This window comes from Apostichopus japonicus, chromosome 8 (genome assembly GCF_037975245.1).
Source record: "Apostichopus japonicus isolate 1M-3 chromosome 8, ASM3797524v1, whole genome shotgun sequence".
Classification (NCBI taxonomy): domain Eukaryota; kingdom Metazoa; phylum Echinodermata; class Holothuroidea; order Aspidochirotida; family Stichopodidae; genus Apostichopus; species Apostichopus japonicus.
The window spans coordinates 23451998-23474631 of NC_092568.1; the positions used below are offsets into that span (position 1 = coordinate 23451998).

The following is a 22634-nucleotide window of genomic DNA, read 5'->3' on the forward strand; positions in this document are numbered from 1 at the left end:
TTTTAAATGATATCAGGATGTGGCTTTGACCTTAAGAAGCATCAAATATCCAGCAACTTGGATATTAGCAATTAGCTTCCGTCACTGGAATAACCCTTCAAAGGCAAAAATGGATATTTTTTGAAAAGCCTTCCACACTGCATTCTGTATGTGATGATTAGAAATATGGACAAAATTGTCTATGTGATAAAAATTATAATATTCCAATGAAATCATTAAATTACTTAATTAGTTTAAATGTTCAATTACAGAACCAAAGAAACCTATACTTAATGTAGCTTTCATAGTTTGATTAATCGTAATCTACATTTGACTAAGTACTCTGTTAATAACCAAACGGAAGCATAGTTTTAAACATGATAGAATTTCTCTGCTTAAATGAAATCTATGACCATTTAATATTCCAAGCTTTCCATCCCATAACTGAGGAAAAAAATTGCTGTATCTAAAAGAAGGGTGACATATGGTAAGGGTGGACGGACTGCAATTCAGGGCACCGTACTCCATCCAGCATTTTCCACTTCTGGCCGACATTTCTAATAAAAGGAGCAAAAACTATTCAATCACCATTCGATATTATTCCATCGCAACACTATTACATTTAATTTTATTTAATATAAAGCTGTTTTTAGTTTTATTGGACAAAACAAAACCAACAAGAGTTTGAAATTGAGACATCTGACATCAACCTTAAAATATACCCACTTCCATACCAGCAACACCCTATCATTATTGCTCAAGTCGTTAACGTATATATAATATCAGAATTTGACTTGGAGATAAGACCAACTCTCAGAGACTTCTAAATAATTTATCCACAAAGCTCCTTATTCCATCACCGAAGGAAAATGCAATTATACTCGACGATTCGTCTGGCTTTCAAAATAATTTTTCAGGAAGGCCAAAAAAATTTCCGCTATTTTTGGATGACACGGCATGCAGATCACGAAATACAATTCCATCATCCCGCTGTTATTCCCCATCTCTTGCATTCATCAAAAGTTCAATTTCCTCCAAGGGTACCCGGACACGTAATTCTTTCTCCATCAATAGATCAATAGTCTCCTCAATCTCCTCAGGGAAGTTTCTGATGATGTCCATGTACAGCGCCTGGGATGAGAGGCAGAAAACAAGAGAGAGAGGAGAGGAGAGGAGGAGGATGAGAGAGCATCAACCAGATATTAAAAGATAGGAACAAACATTAGTAGAGAAAATTGAGAGAGAGAGAGAGAAAGGGCAAATCTTTTCATCGATCCGACGGTGAATTTTTTAGAGAAATCTGAGATGTCAGGGAAGGAATTTGAGAGAAAGTTTAATTTTGTGGGAATAACTTTCAACCATTATAACCAGAGAATGATTTATGTGGTATCACATAGTGTAATGATATTTCAAATGGGCAAATTGCTGCATAGACACACCTGTGTGTTGCTGTTGAATTTGATATGTAGGATACTTAAAAATGGGCAAATAACTTCAGAAATATTATGATGTATAGCTGTTTTTTTTCTAATCATAGAGTATTCTCTCCATTGAGTATTTCATGAGCAATAATTTACAGACTGCTATTACAACTGATACACAAACACATTAGATTCTTCCTTTAACAGTCTTAACACATGTGTTAAATCTTTCACACAATGAAAGCTGCATCTGTTTTAAATTGTTTAATGTTTTACCAATCTTCAAGTTTATATTTCCATGATGTTGCTTACAGCATATCTTAAGATACACATTCTATGTTTAGTAAGTTTGTAAAATATCAGTCTATCAACTAACAACTTAGACTACTGTACTTCTCCGTCTTCAATATGTATATTTTCAAGCAACATACTGTACATTGAGATATAATTATGGTTTAAAGTTTAAACTAAATTTTGATTAAATTGGTTATTAAGAATTCAGAAAACCTGCATCTCCTTATCTCATTATTATAATATCTTATTAAAATATTATTTATGATTATGTTTGGTTTAACAAAATTTCCCAAAGAAACCTTAAAAACGGTTTTTGTGGTTTATATTGCTAAACTCTGTGATAAAATGTGATACTTAAAATCCCATGATGGTATAGATCATTAGCTTCATTAGTTACATGTAAAATGAAGAAAATAAACTTTTTTTAAAATTGCTGAGTTGCTCAGATAGTATGGAAATTGTGCCCTGGTAAGAAAACAAAATCCAATGGAATGGTATCATTGAGCAAAATACATGAGCACTAGTTACTGTATCTTCTTGCTTCATTGAACCAGACTTTACAAAAGATGTTGAAAGGGTGACTTTAGGTACAATGTTATTCTTGATATGCCACAGGCCACAAAAAGGAAATTTTGATGGTTAATTATAAATGTTTTGTTTTAAGCTTATTCTGGTTTTTGAGATAGATATTCATCTTTTGAAAGATGCTTAATTCATGAATGTTCTCTCCTTTACGGTTGAATTTTACGGTCTTTTGTTTCCTATTGAGTTTTGTGTTGCAGAGGACTGGAGAACCCACCTAACAGTCTGTACAGTGTGTTATATACAACTCAGTGCAGTATTCCATGATTGATGAGCATTTATCACAAACATTTAAAGGACTGGAGAACCCACCTAACAGTCTGTACAGTGTGTTACTGTAGATATAACTCAGTGCAGTATTCCATGATTGATGAGCATTTATCACAAACACGTAAAGGACTGGTGAACCCACCTAACAGTCTGTACAGTGTGTTAAATACAACTCAGTGCAGTATTCCATGCTTGATGAGCATTTATCTCAAACGCATAAAGGACTGGTGAACCCACCTACAGGTAACAGTCTGTTCAGTGTGTTACATACAACTCAGTGCAGTATTCCATGATTGATGAGCATTTATCACAAACATTTAAAGGACTGGAGAACCCAGCTAACAGTCTGTACAATGTGTTATATATATATACAACTCAGTGCAGTATTCCATGATTGATGAGCATTTATCACAATACGTAATGCGGTATAACAGGACAGACTGGCCTGATAAACAGTATATTTTAATGGTCTACAAGATCTCAAGAAGTTTAATTTTGTGTCTCAATCATCTCTTAAATCTTCTTTATGGCATTCAATCTCAACAATCTACAACAATCTTTTGTTCAGTACTATTGTATAGTAAGTAAATAATCAACTCACACAAATGATTTAAATTATTTGGCCAAAACTGTTGACCTATTTTCAGAAATCATAATGAAAACATTAATTGGACGCATTCCTTCCATCTCGACCAAAGCAATAACAAAGAACTGCACAACTTTCTTTTGGTTTGATTTTTCATTCACTTACAAGTCTCATACATTTCAAGACAAACATTAACTTTAATTTTTCATAACCAATTTGCATGCAGTGGGTCTGATATGTTTTGTAATGTTTTAGTTGATTTCATAAACAACAAGACGTCCTAGCCTTGGTGCCTTATGTACACAAAGTAAGTTTGTTACTTGTGACATCATTGTTTATTTGTTCAGATTCCTGCAGATATTTTCGTCCTAAATATTTCCAGTGCTTCTACTATCTATTAAAGCAGAAGTCAAAGCATTTCTCCTGAGGATTCAGTTACACAACAAGTCAAAAGTTACATCAGACTGTGTTTTATCCATACTGCCAATGAAATTTCCTTCTTCATGCATATACGTACAGTAGATATCATATACTGTATAGCTCTATTAACGCTACCACCTGTAACCAATGTGTAGAGAACCCAAAACTGACTACTGGGCTTACATATTTATGTATACAAGCCTATAATCTCTGTTAATCTTAAACTCGCCAGTTGGGCCATTTATTACTTTGGTGCAAACTTGAAAACCAGAATAACAGTTCAAACAAGAATCCATGAATACTTGAGGATTGTCTCTCACAGTGGGTGCATGATATTGTTTCTCTATGAGATGGAATCCTTACTGCATAGATACACATAATTTGCATCTTATTTATCGACAGGGAGGGGAAATATTCTTAGAATATTAGTAAATGAAGATAAGACCTGAAGCTGCTGTTGCTTCCCATAACCACACAATTCCAATCACAGAACATAACAAAATGCTATTTAAATAATCTCCTTTAAAAGCCATTCATCAATCCCACGGGGTGTTTGTTAAACTCAACTGAATATTCCAAGGTAGAACGAGGGTGCTACGGTTGTGGGGAGACAGGTAAGCGAGGAAAGAAGTAAAGTTTGAAACACTTTCTGCCTCTTCCTTTCCTGCATCTGAAGTAATGTGTTCACTGTATTATATACTACAACATTTTAAACAAAGAGATACAACAGTACACATTTTTACTTCAAAAAAAAAAAAAAAATGACTAAAAATAATTTGTTACAATTTTGGGGGATCTGGTATAAAAAGTGACCAGAAAGTGGTAATCAAGAATTATCTACAACGGATGACCTATTAGGTATTTTATTGATATGAATATTATAGTTTAATGGTGGTCTTGGCTAAACGAACCCCAAACATCTTCCTGTTAACACAAGTCTGAATACTGATTGGGAATTTTAAAGGTATGCTGTATTGGCCCCAAATATGCTAGATAATAAAATATGGTCACCTTGGTCAAAATTCTTACACTGTTTTTATTACAACCTTTGAGGAAGTTTTCCTCACTGAGACATTCAGTCATCTTGTGTGTTCCTAAACAATGTCTGAGAACAACTTTGGAGAGTAAAGACCTCCAGGAAAGTACTTTTTGAATACATCTAGCAATTATTGCGTGCTATAATTTGGGGCCTATACTGTCTACCTTTAACTGTGTAACATCAGACTGCCATATCTTTCTAATACCTTGAATCACAACTTCATTATAGCTGCCTCCCACTCTATATCCTTGTCTTCCACTACGTTCACATTATTTTCAATTAACTTGTTCGACAGCAATTTTACAAAATTCGAACGTTTTCTTGTCCTGTCCCTTCGCTATCTCACACCTGATCAAAATTTAACACACAAACTTATCCACCTGTGAAGTGAATTTTAAACCAAGAACAACATAACATGAAGAACTGCAAATGCACACCAACCACTCAATTATTGAAAGACCTGAAGGGAAAAACTGACGACTCAAGTCATAGTCTCCTCCAGAATAAAGTAGTGAGGATTATGTAAACAAAAATACAACATCTGGATAGGCTCTTTTGGGGTTTCTTTGTTTGTTTTACTAGATTCTTAAAGAGTCAGTAATAAATATATTCTCAAATATTCAAGTTGAGACATATTACTAAAATGGACAACACTTATACCAGTTGTTGGGGAGAGGGGGGGGGGGGGGGGTTGGGGATAAATCTGGGGAACCATAGGGTACCAAATGTCTTTATTCTTCCACAGTCATGTACAGATTTGAATGTAAGGAACAAAGAGTATGTTTATTGCTTGGGTGGGAATTATTTTGCATTATTATTATTATTAATTTTTTTTGGGTCTCTTTTGGCCAAGATAAGATACATATTGTTGCGATTTACGGATTGTTTTTAATGTTCTTTTGTTATTAATTATCCTTGTTTTTAACCACTGAACAATAAAATTTCATAGTTCATAGGATATATGGGGATGAATGAAGCATTGGAGAAGCAGTGGGGTTGATTATCTTGTGAGATGTATCCACATTGCATAATGCAGCGTAAGAGAACTTACTGTAACTATCATAAAACTGTGAAACAAATTAATTATGCCATCATTCAATTTTAAATTTGTTTCTGATAAAACTTTCTCTGTTTGGCTAGAATTAACTTCAGGTGGGGAAGAGTACACTACACCTAATTGTGGATGTCATTTTGATAGTTTCCTCAATGAATGTATTCTCTAGAGGCAAAGTTTTTCAGTGCATCAGTCAGCTGACTTTATATTTTAAGTGCACCTTTAGCTTAACACAACTTTAATTGAATAAAAGAAAAATGAGCCAAAAAAAAACAACATAAAACATTCAAGCAAAAAAGATCAGCATCTTGACTAACAATTCCTTGACCAAACTGGTCAGGATAAGAGAAGCAAAAATGACATGATTGCTTTTCAAGAGGTCATTCCACTCACCTTTGACCAAGGGCAATTTTGCAGCGCTCTGTAGAAGATGGACTTAGCATTCTTCATGTTTCCCTGTGAGACCTAGGGGAAAACATTGAAGCAAGAAAAACATTAGAGGTTAATTTTCTAGGTAAATTGATTTTGTAGCTTAGGCAGGCAAATCTTGCACAAAAATCAGTGCTGTGCTGTTTGAAGTCACAAGTAATACACAGTGACAATGTGAAGGGGGAGGGGCATGGGGGGGGGCACATTCTCCTCCCAAAATTTTTCAATAGCTCCCTGATGCCTCTCCCAAAATTGAAATTTGTGCAAAACAAACCTTAGGCAATGTTTTTACTTCTCCTGCCTATAATTTACTTACTTCTACCTCCAAACTTCAGATGATTATATATAAGTTCTGGAATTGATGCAAACCACAAATTTTCAGGGGGCTAAGCCATTTTGACTCCCAACAGTGGCCCTATCGGGGGGGGGGGGGGAGGCCTGGACCACATGCCAATATGACTCCAGTGCCAGTCGTTACCGCATTACCTTTATTCTGTGTCACTCCCCCAACTGTTTCTCTGTTCCCCCTCCCCCTCCTCCCCCTCTCCTCCCCCTTACTTACAAATGTCTAGCAATGCCATTGGAAATGCATCTCAAATATGAGCCTCCTTTATCTCCTTGTCTACTTCACTTCAATTTTAAGTAATACTAAGAGACTTCGATGCCAAAGGCCAAGTTTCCTCTTAATACATATGAGGACTACAGTAAGTGAATCATCTTTATACATGTTGGTGTAGTACAGTAAGTGAATGCAATTCCCCTGAGATGAGAGATAAAGTATGTCCTTCCATTTTCCACTTATGAAAACACTTAATGGGATTGACAGTGAAAGACAATTTTACACTTGTAATACAGAGAACAAACATAATCTAAAATAAGGGAAGAGTTACTGTAATTACTCAGAATTTATGTAACAATTTTGGGCCTGCTGAGGCAACTTTTATTCGACAAAAAGCAAATATGCGGTTGAAGAAGACTTCACAAGGTACTGTGAGAAATATGAAGACTGACTTGTTTGCTCTAATAGCTGACAGGGTCTTTTATGCCAATTGTTTTACCAACGAAACCATGCGACAACTGTGACTCTGTGAGGGTTTCTTACTAAATAATTTTAAGTGTAATGTTCATATAACTTACCAAATTTCATGGTTCTAGCTTTTCTCAGTAATAATTTATGAGGTTGTAAAGTTGCTCTGATATAAAAAAGAAGTTGTCTTTGACAGCCAATACCTCAAAATGTGTCAGATGAAAAAATCTGGTTATTTTTGCAAGAAGAAATAAAGTACCATCCTGTTTGTACATAACATTTCAGGAGGATATTTTTGCCTTAATTTTATATGAAAAATCCTCAAACCTTGGGATTTTTACCAAAAGTTTTGTCTGTTTTGCTATTCTACATGTTTTGCCTGTTTTGCTATTTTACATGTTGTTGAGGGAGGGTATCATACTTCATGGTCAATCGATTGCATACTGTGCAGATTTCAATGCCATACAGTATAAACAAATAATATTTGCAATGTTCTGTATGGTTCTGGTTTAATAATTCACTTAATTAAAAGAATGTCAATCAATACATACATACAGTTTGCATTGAAGCATGATATCAGAGGACGACAGTATATAGTAGTATTAGCATTAGAAAAATTGATCATACTGGCTGCATTGTGAGGAGAAGGTTATTCATATATTCATAAATTAACAATTGATTGTTGATGGACTTCTCTTGTATTAAATGTGTTACAACAAGGTAACCATATAAAACTTTATACATAACAGAATTTTGGCATAGCATGCTTATTGCACCAGTGATCAGCGTAGCCTAACTAGCTACGCTATAGGAAAGTCACTCTTTATGTTAAACATTTCATGTTCAATATCTGGAATAACATTACATAATTGGTCAACGTTTAGAAACTTCGTTGTTGCACGTTGAGTTGGGCTGTAAGTTTGTGTCACTCTGACCATGAAATGCGATAATATTTATGGAGTATGCTTAAATACGGGTCCTCATTCTACGTATAACAGATCTAAGTGGTTACAGTCAATTGGTCGGTCCTACGCTAATAGCTAGTTAGATTTATCTGTACAGAAAATTTTGTGTTCTCCAAAAATTAATAGAATGAATTCACACCTACAGTATTGTTTCATTGATGTATAATTCCATCATTCTTGGTGAGATTTTGGTGAACTAAAGCAGATTGTGTTGTCTTTCTTCTGGTCTTTCTTTTCACCGCTGAAAAATGATCCAATACAAATAGATTCTGGCAACTTCAACCCAAAATACAACTTAGAATCTAGGTAAACAGTCAATTGGTTGGTCCTAAGCTATTTAATGACTTAGCTTAATCCTGTATAGAAAATGTGTGCCTTACAAATTGCAGTGTCTGTGACTTTCATGAATCATCTCATTAGATCATCATAAACACACAGAGAGAAAAACCAGAAGGCAAACATGCCTTGAGATTTCAATGACATAAATAGTTGATTCCTTTTAGGAATCTGACATCTAAAGGTTACTTTCGTGAAATAGTTATGTTTACAACTCTCTCTGATGTGTCCAGAACTGTAGCAGGTGTTACTTTTGTCTACTTTACTCCCACGTGTTACACAATCAGTCCATGGAATCGTATTTTCACACTGAGGCGTGTGTCAGTTTCCCTATGGAAGTGTATCATTTATGACTGTAACATAGATCTAGTGAAGCATATATATTCCCTGTACACAAAGATGCCAAATTCAATTGCTAAATAAAAAATGAACAATTTTTGGAAAGGGGATCAACAACCTTGAAACTGACTGCTTTTAGAGCAAAATGTGTGATTTTTTATTCCTTGGAGATTGGTTTTGAAAAAGTCTACAAAGAAAAGAATGTAGCTGTTTGCATGAATTTTTGATACTAAAACCTTGTAACAGCTCTTTTTCCTTCACTACCCCCTGTAGTCAACTTTTGTCAATTTAAACTAGAGAATCAAAAGTACAGAAATTTGAAAATGTCAAGATCGAAGCAACTGCGTAAGAATCAAACTTTACTCACTAACTTAATATTCATTTGGTGCCGAAATATAGAATTACTCCAGTGCTGGTCTCACTCAAACTGAAGACCAAAAAGCAAACAGGACTTTTAATTTGTCTATGACTTAGTTTCAGGATAAAAACTAAAACATTTATACTTTAGTTCCTATCTTATTAAACGCAATTTACTGATTCTGTCCAATAATTGTTTCTAGGACTGGGTATCAGTTTATTATACAAGTCACTCAATTGACCCTCAAACCTTTTACACTGCTCGTCATGACAAATTAAGTAAGACAGTAAAAAGGGTATCATGGAAAATCAAAAAATTATTTGTGATATAATCATTTTCGGAAAATGACTATATCAAAATTAATTTCTTGTCGGTTTGACTTCGCTAGTTTCAATTTACACTAATGAATAGTGAAGTACAAATTTGTCCCCTAAAACTCAAAACAGGTCTTTACAGATTTTGAACATTAATATACTTCTTAGTTTGGCTGTGATTATAGTGAGAGGATTTAGTATAAATCATTAAGGTGGCATTATCATTAGTCAAAACGAAAGAAGAAAACAGAATCTTGAGTACTAGAATGGTGTGTGGGTAGGAAGTGACAAACACTGTCAAAGACATTTACTCATCAAATCGTGACTGTTAAAGAAAGGCGCAAGTTTTTATGCCTAGTTTGAAAATGCCGAATCCAGCATCAAATTTAAAACCTTATTGGGAGATTTAATACTTTCATTTTTTGTTGTTTTTGGAGTGGTTTGTGAGTAAGAAAGCAATAGGCATTAAGACAGTTCACCTGCCAAATATAGTTAGTTTTACAAAAGACATTAGTATTTTCAAACGAATTTGAAATATGATTATCTCATTCAATTTTTAAAAACTTTAATGGGAAATTTATTGCTCGTTTAAACATCTTTATTTATTGACACCAATTTTCTTAAGCATTTTAGAAATTCTATATTCAATATAAGACTTCATCAGTGTTTCACAAAAATTTCTAAATGTTCCTAAAATATAAAGCAGCAAAACAAATAAAGGTATGGACTAGATGTTGAGTTAATTGTTTTGTTTTGAAAAGTGACAGATTTGTATTAAAAAAATATTGTTAATATATCACAAAAAAAGTGTGTTCTTTCCCACCTCACCTTTAAATTTAATTACTTTAGGCGCAGTAGTCAGGGCTTACATATGGTTCTCTCAAACACTTCCCTTGATCTCCTTTCATTTAACTGACTAAAATGTGAACTAATATATATTAATGGAAAAGAACAAAGAAATTTATTCTAGTCATAAATTTCTCTTATATATACTATTATATACTTTTATATTAAAATGAAATCTGTTATTTTCTGGTTTCTTTTATAGCCTCTGACTGAATATTAAGGATATTCGAGGACCCTTTCTTTACAGAATAGGAGGAACTGAAAATGACAGCCTGTAGTTCACATTGCCCAGGGAAAAGGAAAAAAATGGATTGCCTCGGGCTTTCATTGCTCAGAGAGAACTGTTTGAAACAATCAATATTTTCTACTTGGAACACTTTTCAAATTCCAAAAATGTATCCATAAAGCGTGGAACCATTGTTTATAGAGTGACAGTGACAAAACTGACTGACTGACAAACTGAAACCAACAAAAAAAATTGCAAAATATTGACATTCCTGGTATTCCTGTTATTCATTCATTAGAATAACTTTTCCAGCTTACTGAATAAATATAGAATGCTAGTTTCTTTTCTTTCTATTTTTCTTACTCAAACAGAATTAGTTATCTAAGAAATAGGAAAACAATTTTTAAAGACACTAAACATAACCATCTACTCATTACCGAAGTATGAGTAACAATTTCTGTTACATAAACAGTATGCTATACAGTGTGTGAAAATGCAAGACATAATCAATCAATCTACATAATTAACTGGAATGAGGTGAGGCATAGAAATGGCAAATATCTACTGCATGTCATTTGAACGGTACAGGTAGTCAATGTATTGAAAAAATAATCAGTGTTAGCTGTCCATGATGCAGACATTCTATCTGTTATTTATTCAGAAATAACTCCATAATTGTAATTATTTTTGGTACAAAATTACAGGTGTATGAAATGCCTTAAAGGATAACTTTTAGATCCAATTTTAGTCTCAATATGGTATAACCAAACACCAAAAATAGGAAATTTTGAGTGCTAGATGGTTTTCAAGATAATCAGCTTTATTTATGTTATATTTCTGGAAGTTCCGTTATGGTAAATTGATGATGTCGATTCAAGTCAGTGCAGGCCAAAATGTTATTGTTAACCCACTGTTTGATAAATCATAATAATTCAACCAAAACATGTTTCTTTCAACTTCACATTAATGTAAGAACAACCTTGGATGAAATTTACTGTAACACTGGTCATTTATCCTTGAAAAAAGTGAAATGCATTATAAACATGTCATCTGAGGTGATAAAAGTCTTTTTGTTTCCTATATGAGTTTTGTGTGCATCTGAGGTACTGTACTGAGCTAATGTTCTGTGGTTAGACTACTGTAAGTAGTACAGCCACTTTCATTGATGACCCTAATGTGTTTGAATTGGTCATTCCTCAAAAAGAAAAATGTGGAATTGAAATTTAATGTGGACAGATGGCAGTGTTTTATAATGATGTACAGCATATTATACTTAAAACTTATTTCTAAATCTCATGCAGAACATCAGATCTTTACAAATGTCTGTAGTTGAAGTAGTCAACTCAAATAATCAATTTATTTGAAACTTTCAGCTAACATTACCTCTGAGATTGAAGAGGGAACAGCGAATACATATGTTACATATATTTCAAATTTGTGTTTATTGTAAGCCAGCCATTGCATGTATAAAGTAACAGTGTAGCCACAAAAAAAATATGGCTTAAAGTTTGTACACAGCGCCTTGACTTACAGTAGTTACTATTGCTTTTGACTTTGTGAGATATGTGCTCATTATTTGAAAATCTATGGTAAAATTTGGAAAGTTGTACACCCATCCCCTTGCACCATTGTGATAGCAGAGTACCTATTAGAATTGGGGAAGGGGGAATAGTTCAAGGAGAACATTTAATTCCATAAATATTGATAATGGAACCCATAATTAGATTTGTACGACAGGCATTGAAATATGTGGCAGATAAAATGTAAAAGTTTCATTCAGTTAAACGTAAAAAATATGAACTTGAACTCCTTTTTATTGGTTAGTTTTAAGCAAAATATGGAAGGGGGGAGAACAGGGAACAATTTAAGAATGATGAGGAGGCAGAATTCTAAAGAACATAATGTGATATATATACAGAAAATTGACATGGAGAAAGATTGGAAATAAAATGAGAAACAAATACCTCAGGGAGTTTACAGTAAATTATACAGTATAGAGCAAGCACTTTAATATGTATCCATTCATTGGTACAGAAAGATATTAGTTATAATATGACATTTCCAGGAGAGATGCATGAAATTTCAGAACCCACGAACAATTATTTTCCTGGTTACAAAGAGTGATGTACAATACTACTTGGATTAGGACGGATGAATCAAATGAAATATTTTATATCAATGAGTATTTTACTTATATTGTTTTTTAGAAGATCCACATAATCTCATAATTTCAAAGACTGGTAAACTCATTTCTGAGTTTGGTCAATATATTTCAATATGACATTTCCAGGAGAGATGCATGAAATGTAATAAACCACTAATATATTGAACCTGATACATAACACTGAGGAGTCCGGGCAACTCTCACAGGTATGCACCACTCAGTATAAGAAATGAGAATAGGTTTCAATGAGAGTCAATGTTTTGCCTATTTAGGTCCATATTGGACAATATTCACCTACAGCACCCCTCCTACCCAGGAAAAGGAATAGCTAAAATTTCAAAGTTATCTACTAGGAAATCTTGGTGTGCTGTATATAAATTACTGCTTTTTTTGTCTTTAAAAACAAAGCAAACTTGGTCAGTTGTACAAAACACTGCGGAAATACATCAAAATTTCCTTCAACTGAATTTAATAACTAAAATCAAGTTAAAAAGATCTTTCTCTTGCACTAACAAGTCTAACATGTATGTAATAAACGATCATACAATCATGACAAGGTACTTCTTTTAGCCTCAGTTTGCACCCTTCATAAAGACTGACTGAACGAATCAAAACTCCAGGTGTAGGTACACTTCAATACTTTGTCTTGCATGTTATTCATACCACTGACATTGGTATTCTTATTGGTTGTGGTGTTTAATGGATTGGACAATGTGGCTTTCATATGCAACGGGATGGAGCACTCACCTCAAACTGAATGTACATCCGCCAGAATAAAATACAGTGTCTGGTGTATCTCGACCTCACTGCTCTCTCAAACAGCGACCGGATCTGGTGACTGATGCCCGTCTCTGCCAGCACAAAGTTTCCTTCTGTAAAAGAAATAATACAATCATCAATATAAGTCTCTTTGTCTTCTAACCAAAAATTCAAAGTTATTTGAATTCATTTCAGATGGTACCTATACTTCTCTGTAAGGCCTAAACTTCTACAAAGTATATAACAAATCAAAAAACATTTAAAAAACATTCAAAGGAACTTTTGGTGGTTGGTTGGCAATTTTAACCAAACCTAATGTGACTTCCTGAAAATATGTTGCACTGATATAACTAAAACAAACTCTCCTGGGTTTGTTTCACCAAAGGAGGTAAACGACTAAGTAACACATGCATTTATAAATTTCATTCGATAATCAACATTTAGTCACCAAGACACTTTTCATATTAGCATTAACAACATGCAAAAGCTATCTTAGAAAGCTTCAGCAATTCGCCACTGTGACTTCCTTAGTCACTATGAAATTTGAGTACTCCAGAATCCAGTATTGCCAAATTTGTTATGGGATTTTAGTATCATCAAGAAAATCTCCAAAATCAGTTAAAACAAATAAATAGCTTTTAAAATTGGAATAGCTAGTAAAACAGCTGCATGATATGGAAAAATCTTTATATGTCTTTTTTGGTATAAAAATGTGCAACCTCATCTTGGAAGTTTCAATTTCAAACTTTTGCAAGTTTTTTGCTATTAACTAAACCCTTGATAGTGGCATGCACATCTGCATAGTAACTAGCTTAAAAGACTACAATAATCATTTCATTTGTTGCTCAGTGACTTATTGATTAAAACTGTACCTGAGACTGGACTATACAACAGCAGCGGTATTAATCTCACAAATTGAAAATAGGTTTTAGTATCATCGCACAAATTACTTTGACTCAGAAATATTTCTGTGCCTGGCTGGAAATTCAGCATATTTTATTATTTTCAGCTTGAATTTCCAACCTTGCCATTAGTTGAAGAACTTTAAGACTAACAGAAGTACACACCAGTGTTACAAATTGTCAGTCTGAGAACAAATAAAAAATGTTGCTTTCAACAAGTTTTCTACATTATTTTGATTGGTGAAATCATGGCTTTGCAGAAGTCCAAACCGAAGGAACAGATTTTGAAGGCTGCCTTTCGGTTTATAAGGCAATAAACTGAGAGGACCTAGAACTGACCTGGTATGGTAGAGGTCATCGACCTGTCGTTGGTTGCTTCTTGTATTGACTCCTGTCTCCTAAGTTCACTAAGTATTGCAAAAAAGATCGGCACAGGACTTTGGGTGTTTTCGATCAGGTGATGAAAGTATCTCCTGAGCCTCCCCATTACATGGCACTTTCTCTCCGTCTGGAGGAAGACCTCTAGAAGGGCTGCGTTTGATGGATACTTAGAGAGGGCCTTCTGCAGACCACTCCGTAGGTCCGTTAATGGCACCGGACTGACACCAGTGTGGAATGAAGTAACTGAATCTCTGCTACTGTTACAAGCTCACTGTCCAATTCCTTCTGAGAGGAAAGGACAGATATTTCATTTGGGTTTGAATTTGTCGGTACTTTATCTAGAAAGGAGAGAACATCTTGAAAGACGACCCTGGCTGCTTGAGAGCTCACCGTGAGGTACTGGAAGAGGGCATAGCAACTGCTAAGGTGGTACATATAGCTACCGGAAGGAGTGACCAGGTCCTCCCCATCCTTTGCAGGGGCAGGACCAACTATCGGCGAATACTCCATCTTACATTCGTCCAAGAGTTCAACGAATCGCTTTCTAGCTTTGAGGATTCTTCCAGAGGCAACAGCGCTTTCGTGATACTGAGACAAAGGAACAAACTTGACACCCTCACCAAGAGTTGTTAGTAAATTGATTGCTTCTGTCTTTAGTTTCTCTGTGGCCACTTGCCCCTTTTCTCTAGAACGATAGCCAAGTTCACATTCCCTTTTGGCAAAAACATCATGAAGTTTCAGAGATGCCACCGTATGCACCAGTCTTGTGTAACTATAAATCTCTGAGTCACTTTTTGGAACACCGGCAAAGGAGAGAGCTGTCTCAAATATCCTCTGAGATTCCTTGGTATTTCCCACACTCCATTCCCACAATGCATAGGCTTCCCACAATGCTAGATTGTCTCGATTACCCTCCAGTGATAATGTCCTCTTGGCTCTCTTTTGGACTGATTTTATTTGCTTCTTCCTTGCCTTTGGTTCATCTGACAAGGTAACATTTGTCAGATGGAAACTGAGCTGCATAAGTCGAAGTACGGACTGCCGATCATCAGAAATTTTGGGAATAATTTGATCTATGACATAATCTACAAATTCACTCGACCGTTTGGACTCTGTTGTTGTGTCTACGCTTTTACTTTTTATTTCGTTTGTGGTTTTGTCTCCTTTCGTTACCTCACAGATCCTCAATATACCAGGACAACTCTTCACCCAGGTGGAATGCCAGGATGAAACGACACATTCTCTGTTAAAATCTTCTCCATCCATGCTAATGGCAAACTTAGCGTGCAGCAGTTGGTGTGCTGATTGGATTACAGTGTGTAAAAACTTGTGAGCGTGTGAACTGTTTGTGGTCAGCATGGCCTCATTTTGTATTCCGAGTAACTCCAACAACCCAAGAACGAGTTGAAACTTTGCATTTTTGCCAGTCAGCTTGAAGAGCACTTTGCTGATGTCATCAAAAAGGACCAACCTATCTGGATCATCACAATCATCTGTAGTCTGACCTGGATCAGGTCGCCATGGCAACATATGATCACATCCTCTAGCAGATTCCTCCATCATCCATGCCTCAACTTTAGACAGAGAAGGATCGAGTGTTCTGTCATCTTCTTCATTAACAGCTGCAGCTGTAAATAAAAAATTGCAGAATCTATTATCCATAACACGGTCACCGATAAAGTGTGTGCCTTATTGTCTTAATTATAACTTTAGGGGTACAACTGTACAAGTAAATGAACAACAGAAAACTGATGGGAAATTATAAACAAGCTGGAGTTTTCTTCACTCTTTTTCAGTTTAAAAATTTGTTCCAAACAAGGTCTAAATCTACTAACCAAATTGTTATTCTTGTAAAAATAATTTTAGATACCAAAATTTCTTACATGTCCTTATATACTTAAATTAGTTGCTTAAGGATCCCAATGAGAATTGCTGAAGAAAATGTTTTGCTACTACTCACTGCTGCTTGTTGCTGTTTGCTGCCAACCTCCCTTCTCTTTCATGTTCATCCAATGATTCCATCCTTTGGCCTCAGACTCCCCAAACTTTGGTTCATCAGAATCCCAGAATGTCTCTAAGAATGCTAACTATATAAACCAATAAACATCCATGGAAAGAAAAATCAATATCAGAAAAGATAGTAATGATATGAAATGTACTTAAAAGAACTTTACCTATGATATTGGTTTTGCTCACTTTCTCTGAGATCTTTTTATTACAAGAAATATAAACAAAACAAATAACTTTCTCAAGCAAAGCCCATAAAAGAATGAAGCCCATAAAAGAATGAAACCCATAAAAGAATCAAGCCCATAAAAGAATCAAACAACAATGCTCAATCGGTGACAAAACATCAACAGTTATCGGAAAAGAATTTGATGAGAAAATGAATAAATTTAGAACTGCAGTAGACATACCTGAGCTGATAAAGCAGTAGATTGTTCCAAATTTTCTGGACAAAAGAAGTTGAGTTCAATCATGGCCTGGAAGGCTGCAATGGTTTTCTCAGTGTGGCCAGCTTGATGCCAGAAGTGACAGAGCTGAATAAATATGTCTGGAAATTAGATAAATTACATCAAATTTGTATTATCTTTGAATAATGGTTCCATTAATTTATTTAAAAATGCAAAACTTTATAACACTTCATTGATAAAGCTTACTGTTTCCTTGTAGCTACAGCAAGGAACTCAAAGTGAGACCAGTTCATATATTTACCATTGGGCAGCAGATTCCAGGGGGGGGGGAGGGCACAAGGGAATTTTCCCACTGCCCTCTCAATATTTTGGTAAACCTCAAAAATTACCCTTTCATAACATAGAAGAAGCTCTTTTGATAATAAAAGTATCCTTTTTCCACTTTTAAAGTTCACCTTTCTCGAAAAACAGAGATAATCTCTTATCCATTTTTGTTGGAACATGTTGAGGTAAATTTGTGGTCCCCACCCTCCTCCCTACTCAAATCAAGATCAAATGTGCCACTGTTCCTCAAACTTGTGTCTTCCCAGATTAAACCCTCCTATCTCACCCCTGCCAATTTCCCACTCCCCCCCCCCCCCCTCTCTACCACCCCTGCCAATTTTCTACCAAGTCCCTTGCAGTGCAGAAAGCTACTTACCAAAAATATCTGTCTCTGTAACTTTAGATTCCTCTTTATCGCTGACACGTTCCAGAAGACTCTGCACGCAGTCTCCGTAAATAGATGAGATACTCGACACACTGATCGAAGAATACAAAGACTGGCAGTACAAGAGGTAATGACGCCATAAATCTTTGTTGCCATGGTGATCCTTTAACATTTTTGTCCACAATTCCGACACTTTAGTCGATTCCCAGACATCGCGACAAATTTCCACCTGTTCTAATTGTAGCTCTAGACACCCAGGATTTTTCTCTAAAGCTTTCTCCAAAATAGACAGTTTTCTCTGGGTGAGTAGCAGGCTCTCGTTCTTGAGATTACCATGTTTAACAGAGAGAGGATTGAAAACGTTCGATTTCACAAGTTCGTCTTGGAAATTTACAAATTCTTTCCATTTAGCAATATCTTGAGGGTTCTCACTCAAGCACTTGTTGAAATAAGCTACTCGTTCTGTTATCGGATTTCTGACATACGTTTCCATGGTACTAGATGACAATTGATCGCCATTAACACTTTCACCAGAAATACCCAAATATTGTCTGGTTGATGCATCATACAGTCCAAGAGGATCCACCTCTGACGAACCAGAAGAATTTGATTTGCTTTTCTCTTCGATTAGAATGAAAGGATCTGGTTCTTCAGATTCATCCTCCATTTTGTCTACAAACCCAGAGACCCTTTTCGTGCTATCGTCGTTCTTTTTCAAGACTTCCGACATTGTAATAGTTTTATCATTGGATGCAACAGAAGCAAAGTGACTGAAATATCTCCCTTTCCTTGATTGTTTGATCTTGGCTTTGCCCTTAGTCTTGTCTCTCCAAAATATTCTGTCACTCAGGTCTGCACCACCCAGACACTTTCTTCCCAGGGGTTTGTAGAAGGCGGCATCTTTATAGTCAAGGGTATCAAAACAGAGGTTGTTGCAGTCTGGTTTAGGATCAAGGTAAAACAGATCACCTGTCATATCTGTACGATCATCCAACCAAATAGATGAAGGTCTGAAATATGAATGGAAAATGGAAAATTAAATTAGATTCCTTTTTCTCTTGGCTCAGATTACTCAGTTAATTACTTGGCTCAGATTGGCTCAGATGGCTCAGATTACTCAGTTAATACTTGTTAACATTGGACTTCAGTAACTACCACTATTAACTTTGAGTATACGTATCAGGGAATTATTTATAAAGAATGGCATTGCAAAATGCTATACAATATGATCAAGTTGCTACACAAGTGTAAAATATGTATTATAGTGCACTTTTATCCACAGGAACTACATTATTCAATGACAGGGAAAAAATCATAGACTTACAAAATGCTACACAAAATTTGACCCTGATCATTTGTTTGTACTTCATAGTATCAACAAATGCTTCCAACAAATGAAAATGACCTAAACTGCAAATTGGTGTTTTAATGTCGAAGTTAACCTCATGGCTGCTACATCATTACAAATTTATGATAGAATTTTAAAATACTTTCCACATATTGCTCAAGGAATCAAGCATGCTCTCAAAAATGTTTACAACTAGAATTCCAATTTGAAAAGGGAAATAAAAAAGACTGACAATCAGTCAAATCTAAATATTACTAAGTTGGGCATATTTTTAGAGTCAATTGTATCATTAGCTTGTTTAAAATGTGTGCCATCATTACCTGTGTGTAAACTTTTGGTATTTCTCTCTGCTCCTGCTTCTACTCCTGCTTCTACTACTGCTTCTACTCCTGCTTCTGTGTTTGTGCCTATGTCTGCTCTTATTCTTGCTGCTGCTCCTAGATTTCTTTCCTCTGTCATCTCGATGAAGTTTTCCATCTCTTTCATTGCTCTTGTGGTGCTTTTTCTGTTTGCTCTCCTTTCTACTCTCACTTTTGATCAAATCTTGATTTCTAGAGCTGTCCGTATATTTCTGATAACTTAGTTTGTGCAGTTTTACAAATTGCACTTGCTCTGGTAACTCTTCCTCATGTTTAACATGTTTGTTTTGGTATCTTCCATTACCTCTGGGATCTTGGTAACTATCATTATTGAGCCAGTGAAGTTGGTTCTCTGAGAACAAAAAACAGCGCAAAGTTCAGTGTAATAAGGTGTTATTCACGAGCCATAGAAAATGAGCAACTTGTTGTAAAGGAAGCCAGCACAGGAGTATTAAGTAACAGAAACATGTGAACCCTGAATTGAAACATATTTGTTCAAACTATAGGCTCAGAAAAGAAATATGAAATTAAATGATGCAGTGGATGGCATCATTTTCCTCGAACTGTTTATGGCCTAACTTAGGAATTAAATGCTACCAACTGCCAAGGTTTATTTTTTGAGCCGAAATATTAGACAAACATTCACTTCAGTCCATCCTGGTATACATGATGTTAACAGAATGGCATACCCTTTGTACCATTGATGGACATGGCTCGACATGCCGTGTCATGGACTAACGTTAGTAACGAACACTATACAAGTCAAGTGTAATTGTATTTTCGTGGAACTAGGACCAATGCTAACAGCTAACAATTTTGAGTCCATATTCCGTAAATGTGCTGGTAAATTCAGATAAAGAACATTTCACACACCTTCTGATATCGGTTCTTCCGGACCTCTTTCATCGTCCAAGATAGCGTTTGCACTTGGGAAAAGGCTCATTGTTAGTAAATGGAGATGAATTGAGCTTGGTTGCCTATTTTCAAGTCTCACGAATTTCTTTCAAATTTCTTTTAGTAACCAGAGATCGTTAAATAATATGCTAGAAACGTCGAAGTCGCTCGTATTGAACGCCAACATAGACAAGTAGTCATATAATAAATGTGTCGCATGTAGTATGGCAGATATAGTTTAGTTTATTTTAGTAGAAAAAAAGGATCAGGAGGGACACTCAAGTCCCCATTAAGGACCCTATAGGAGAGAAAAAACTGAAGACACAAACACTCAGACCCGATTACAATGCTTTAAGTGCTTTTCCAAAGCATTATTAAACCCATTGACACTACTTGCAAGTACAACTTTCTCAGGCAAACCGTTCCACTCATTCACAACCCTATCAGAAAAAAAAAGTTATACCGAATATTGATCCCATTGTGACTTTTGGAGTTTTAGACAATGACCTGTGGTACAAATACTATTAATAAATATGAAAAAGTCGGTAAAGGATAAATTGTCAAAAACCACACACAATCTTAAAAACCTGAATCAAGTCCCCACGTAACCTCCTAAGCTCCAGTGTGGTGAGATTCAACAGTTGTAACCGCCTATAATAAGGAACACTCTTTAAGGAACTCATCATCCTAGTAGCCCTCCTCTGGACATTTTTCAAGTACTTCCTTATCCTTAGCAAAATATGGGTTCCAAGCCTACACAGAATACTCCAGATGAGGCCTACTTGAACAACGGCTTATAAAGCCAAACAACTATCCTCTTTCAGAAAACTGAAGCTCCTCTTGATTATACCTTAAACCCTATTACCTCTTTTTAGCAGCTTCAAGACAATGTTTAGAAGGTTGCAGAGATGAGGCAATGTAGATACCTATGTCTCTTTCAACAAAGACCTACTGTAACTCCACACAATTAAGATTGTAGGTACACTTTTGGTTACTACTACCAATGTGCATTACCTTGTATTTATCAATATTAAAAAGCATTTGCCATCACTGAGACCAGGAAAAAAACTTTACCAAATCCCTTTGAAACTTCTTTGGAAGAGACCGCAGAATGCAATTTGGTGTCATCAGCAAACTTATTAGCTGTACACAAAATATCTCCGTCAATGTCATTTATATAGGCAACAAACAACAAGGGACCCAAACCAGACCCCTGTGGAACCCCACTAGTAACGTCCTGCCGGGCCAAGAAGAAGCACACCCTTTAATTACCGTACCACCCTATGTTACCAAGCCAATTCTCGATCCAAAATTCCCATTGACACCCATACTCTACAGCCTAAGTAAAAGACGCTGGTGGGAACTTTATCAAAGGATTTTTGGAAATCCAGGAACACAACATCTACAGACTTCTGCCTATTTAGTGAGCTTGTTACATCTTCCATAAACTCAAGGATATTAGTGAAACAAGACCTTTTTTGACAAAAGCCATGTTGAGACTCTCTAATCAAAGACTAACTTCTGAAGTGACTGACCATAGACTTTTTTACAATAGACTCCATAACCTTACAAAAGACACATGAGACTAACGGGCCTATAACTACAGGGCTTAGACTAATCACCCTTCTTGAAAATTCGGGTAATATTAGCACAACTCCAGTCCTTAGGAACATAACCTTCATTCATAAATTTACTAAAAACCAATGAGAGTGGAACGCAGAAATGATGGGCAAAATTCTTCAACAAATACGGATGGATTGCATTAGGTCCAGAAGCTTTACAAACATTTAGACGAGGCAGCTCCTCTAAGACAACCTCATCCGAAAATAAGACCGTATCCAGTTTAGGACTATTACTTTTTTTTGGGGGGGGGGGGTGGCTAGCAGCTGCTCTATTGATCCTGTCTATATAACGGAAACTAAGATCATATAGATTGATGATGGAACCTAACAATCGGCTTACATATACCCATTAAATGGCATTGGCTTGTAACAGAAAAGACTGTCAGTTTACTCTATATGTGCCTGTTACTAACGCCTGTTACTAACACTACCCTTCAGTATGAATCACATTCGTACCACGAGGACAATCATATTATATAATCCGCTTTTTGACACCTTTGCTAGTAGTTTTTATCGACAACTTGTGATCGATGTCTTAACCACATAGGCCACTTCCATACACCTCCATTGTGCTGGTGTCAACTGTTTGTCAGACTA

General features: G+C 35.6%; 1 protein-coding gene across 1 annotated transcript; it reads right to left on the reverse strand.

Moving 5' to 3' along the window:
* On the reverse strand, positions 1-20538 carry LOC139971123 (nuclear exosome regulator NRDE2-like). Its single transcript, XM_071977330.1, is given in 10 exon segments — positions 1-1110; positions 6039-6110; positions 13397-13521; positions 14650-14931; positions 14934-16319; positions 16652-16778; positions 17109-17245; positions 17806-18824; positions 19483-19873; positions 20395-20538. Coding segments are annotated over 10 exon segments (3747 nt in total). The 5' UTR covers positions 20465-20538; the 3' UTR covers positions 1-972.
* Between the last annotated feature and the right edge of the window lie 2096 nt (positions 20539-22634).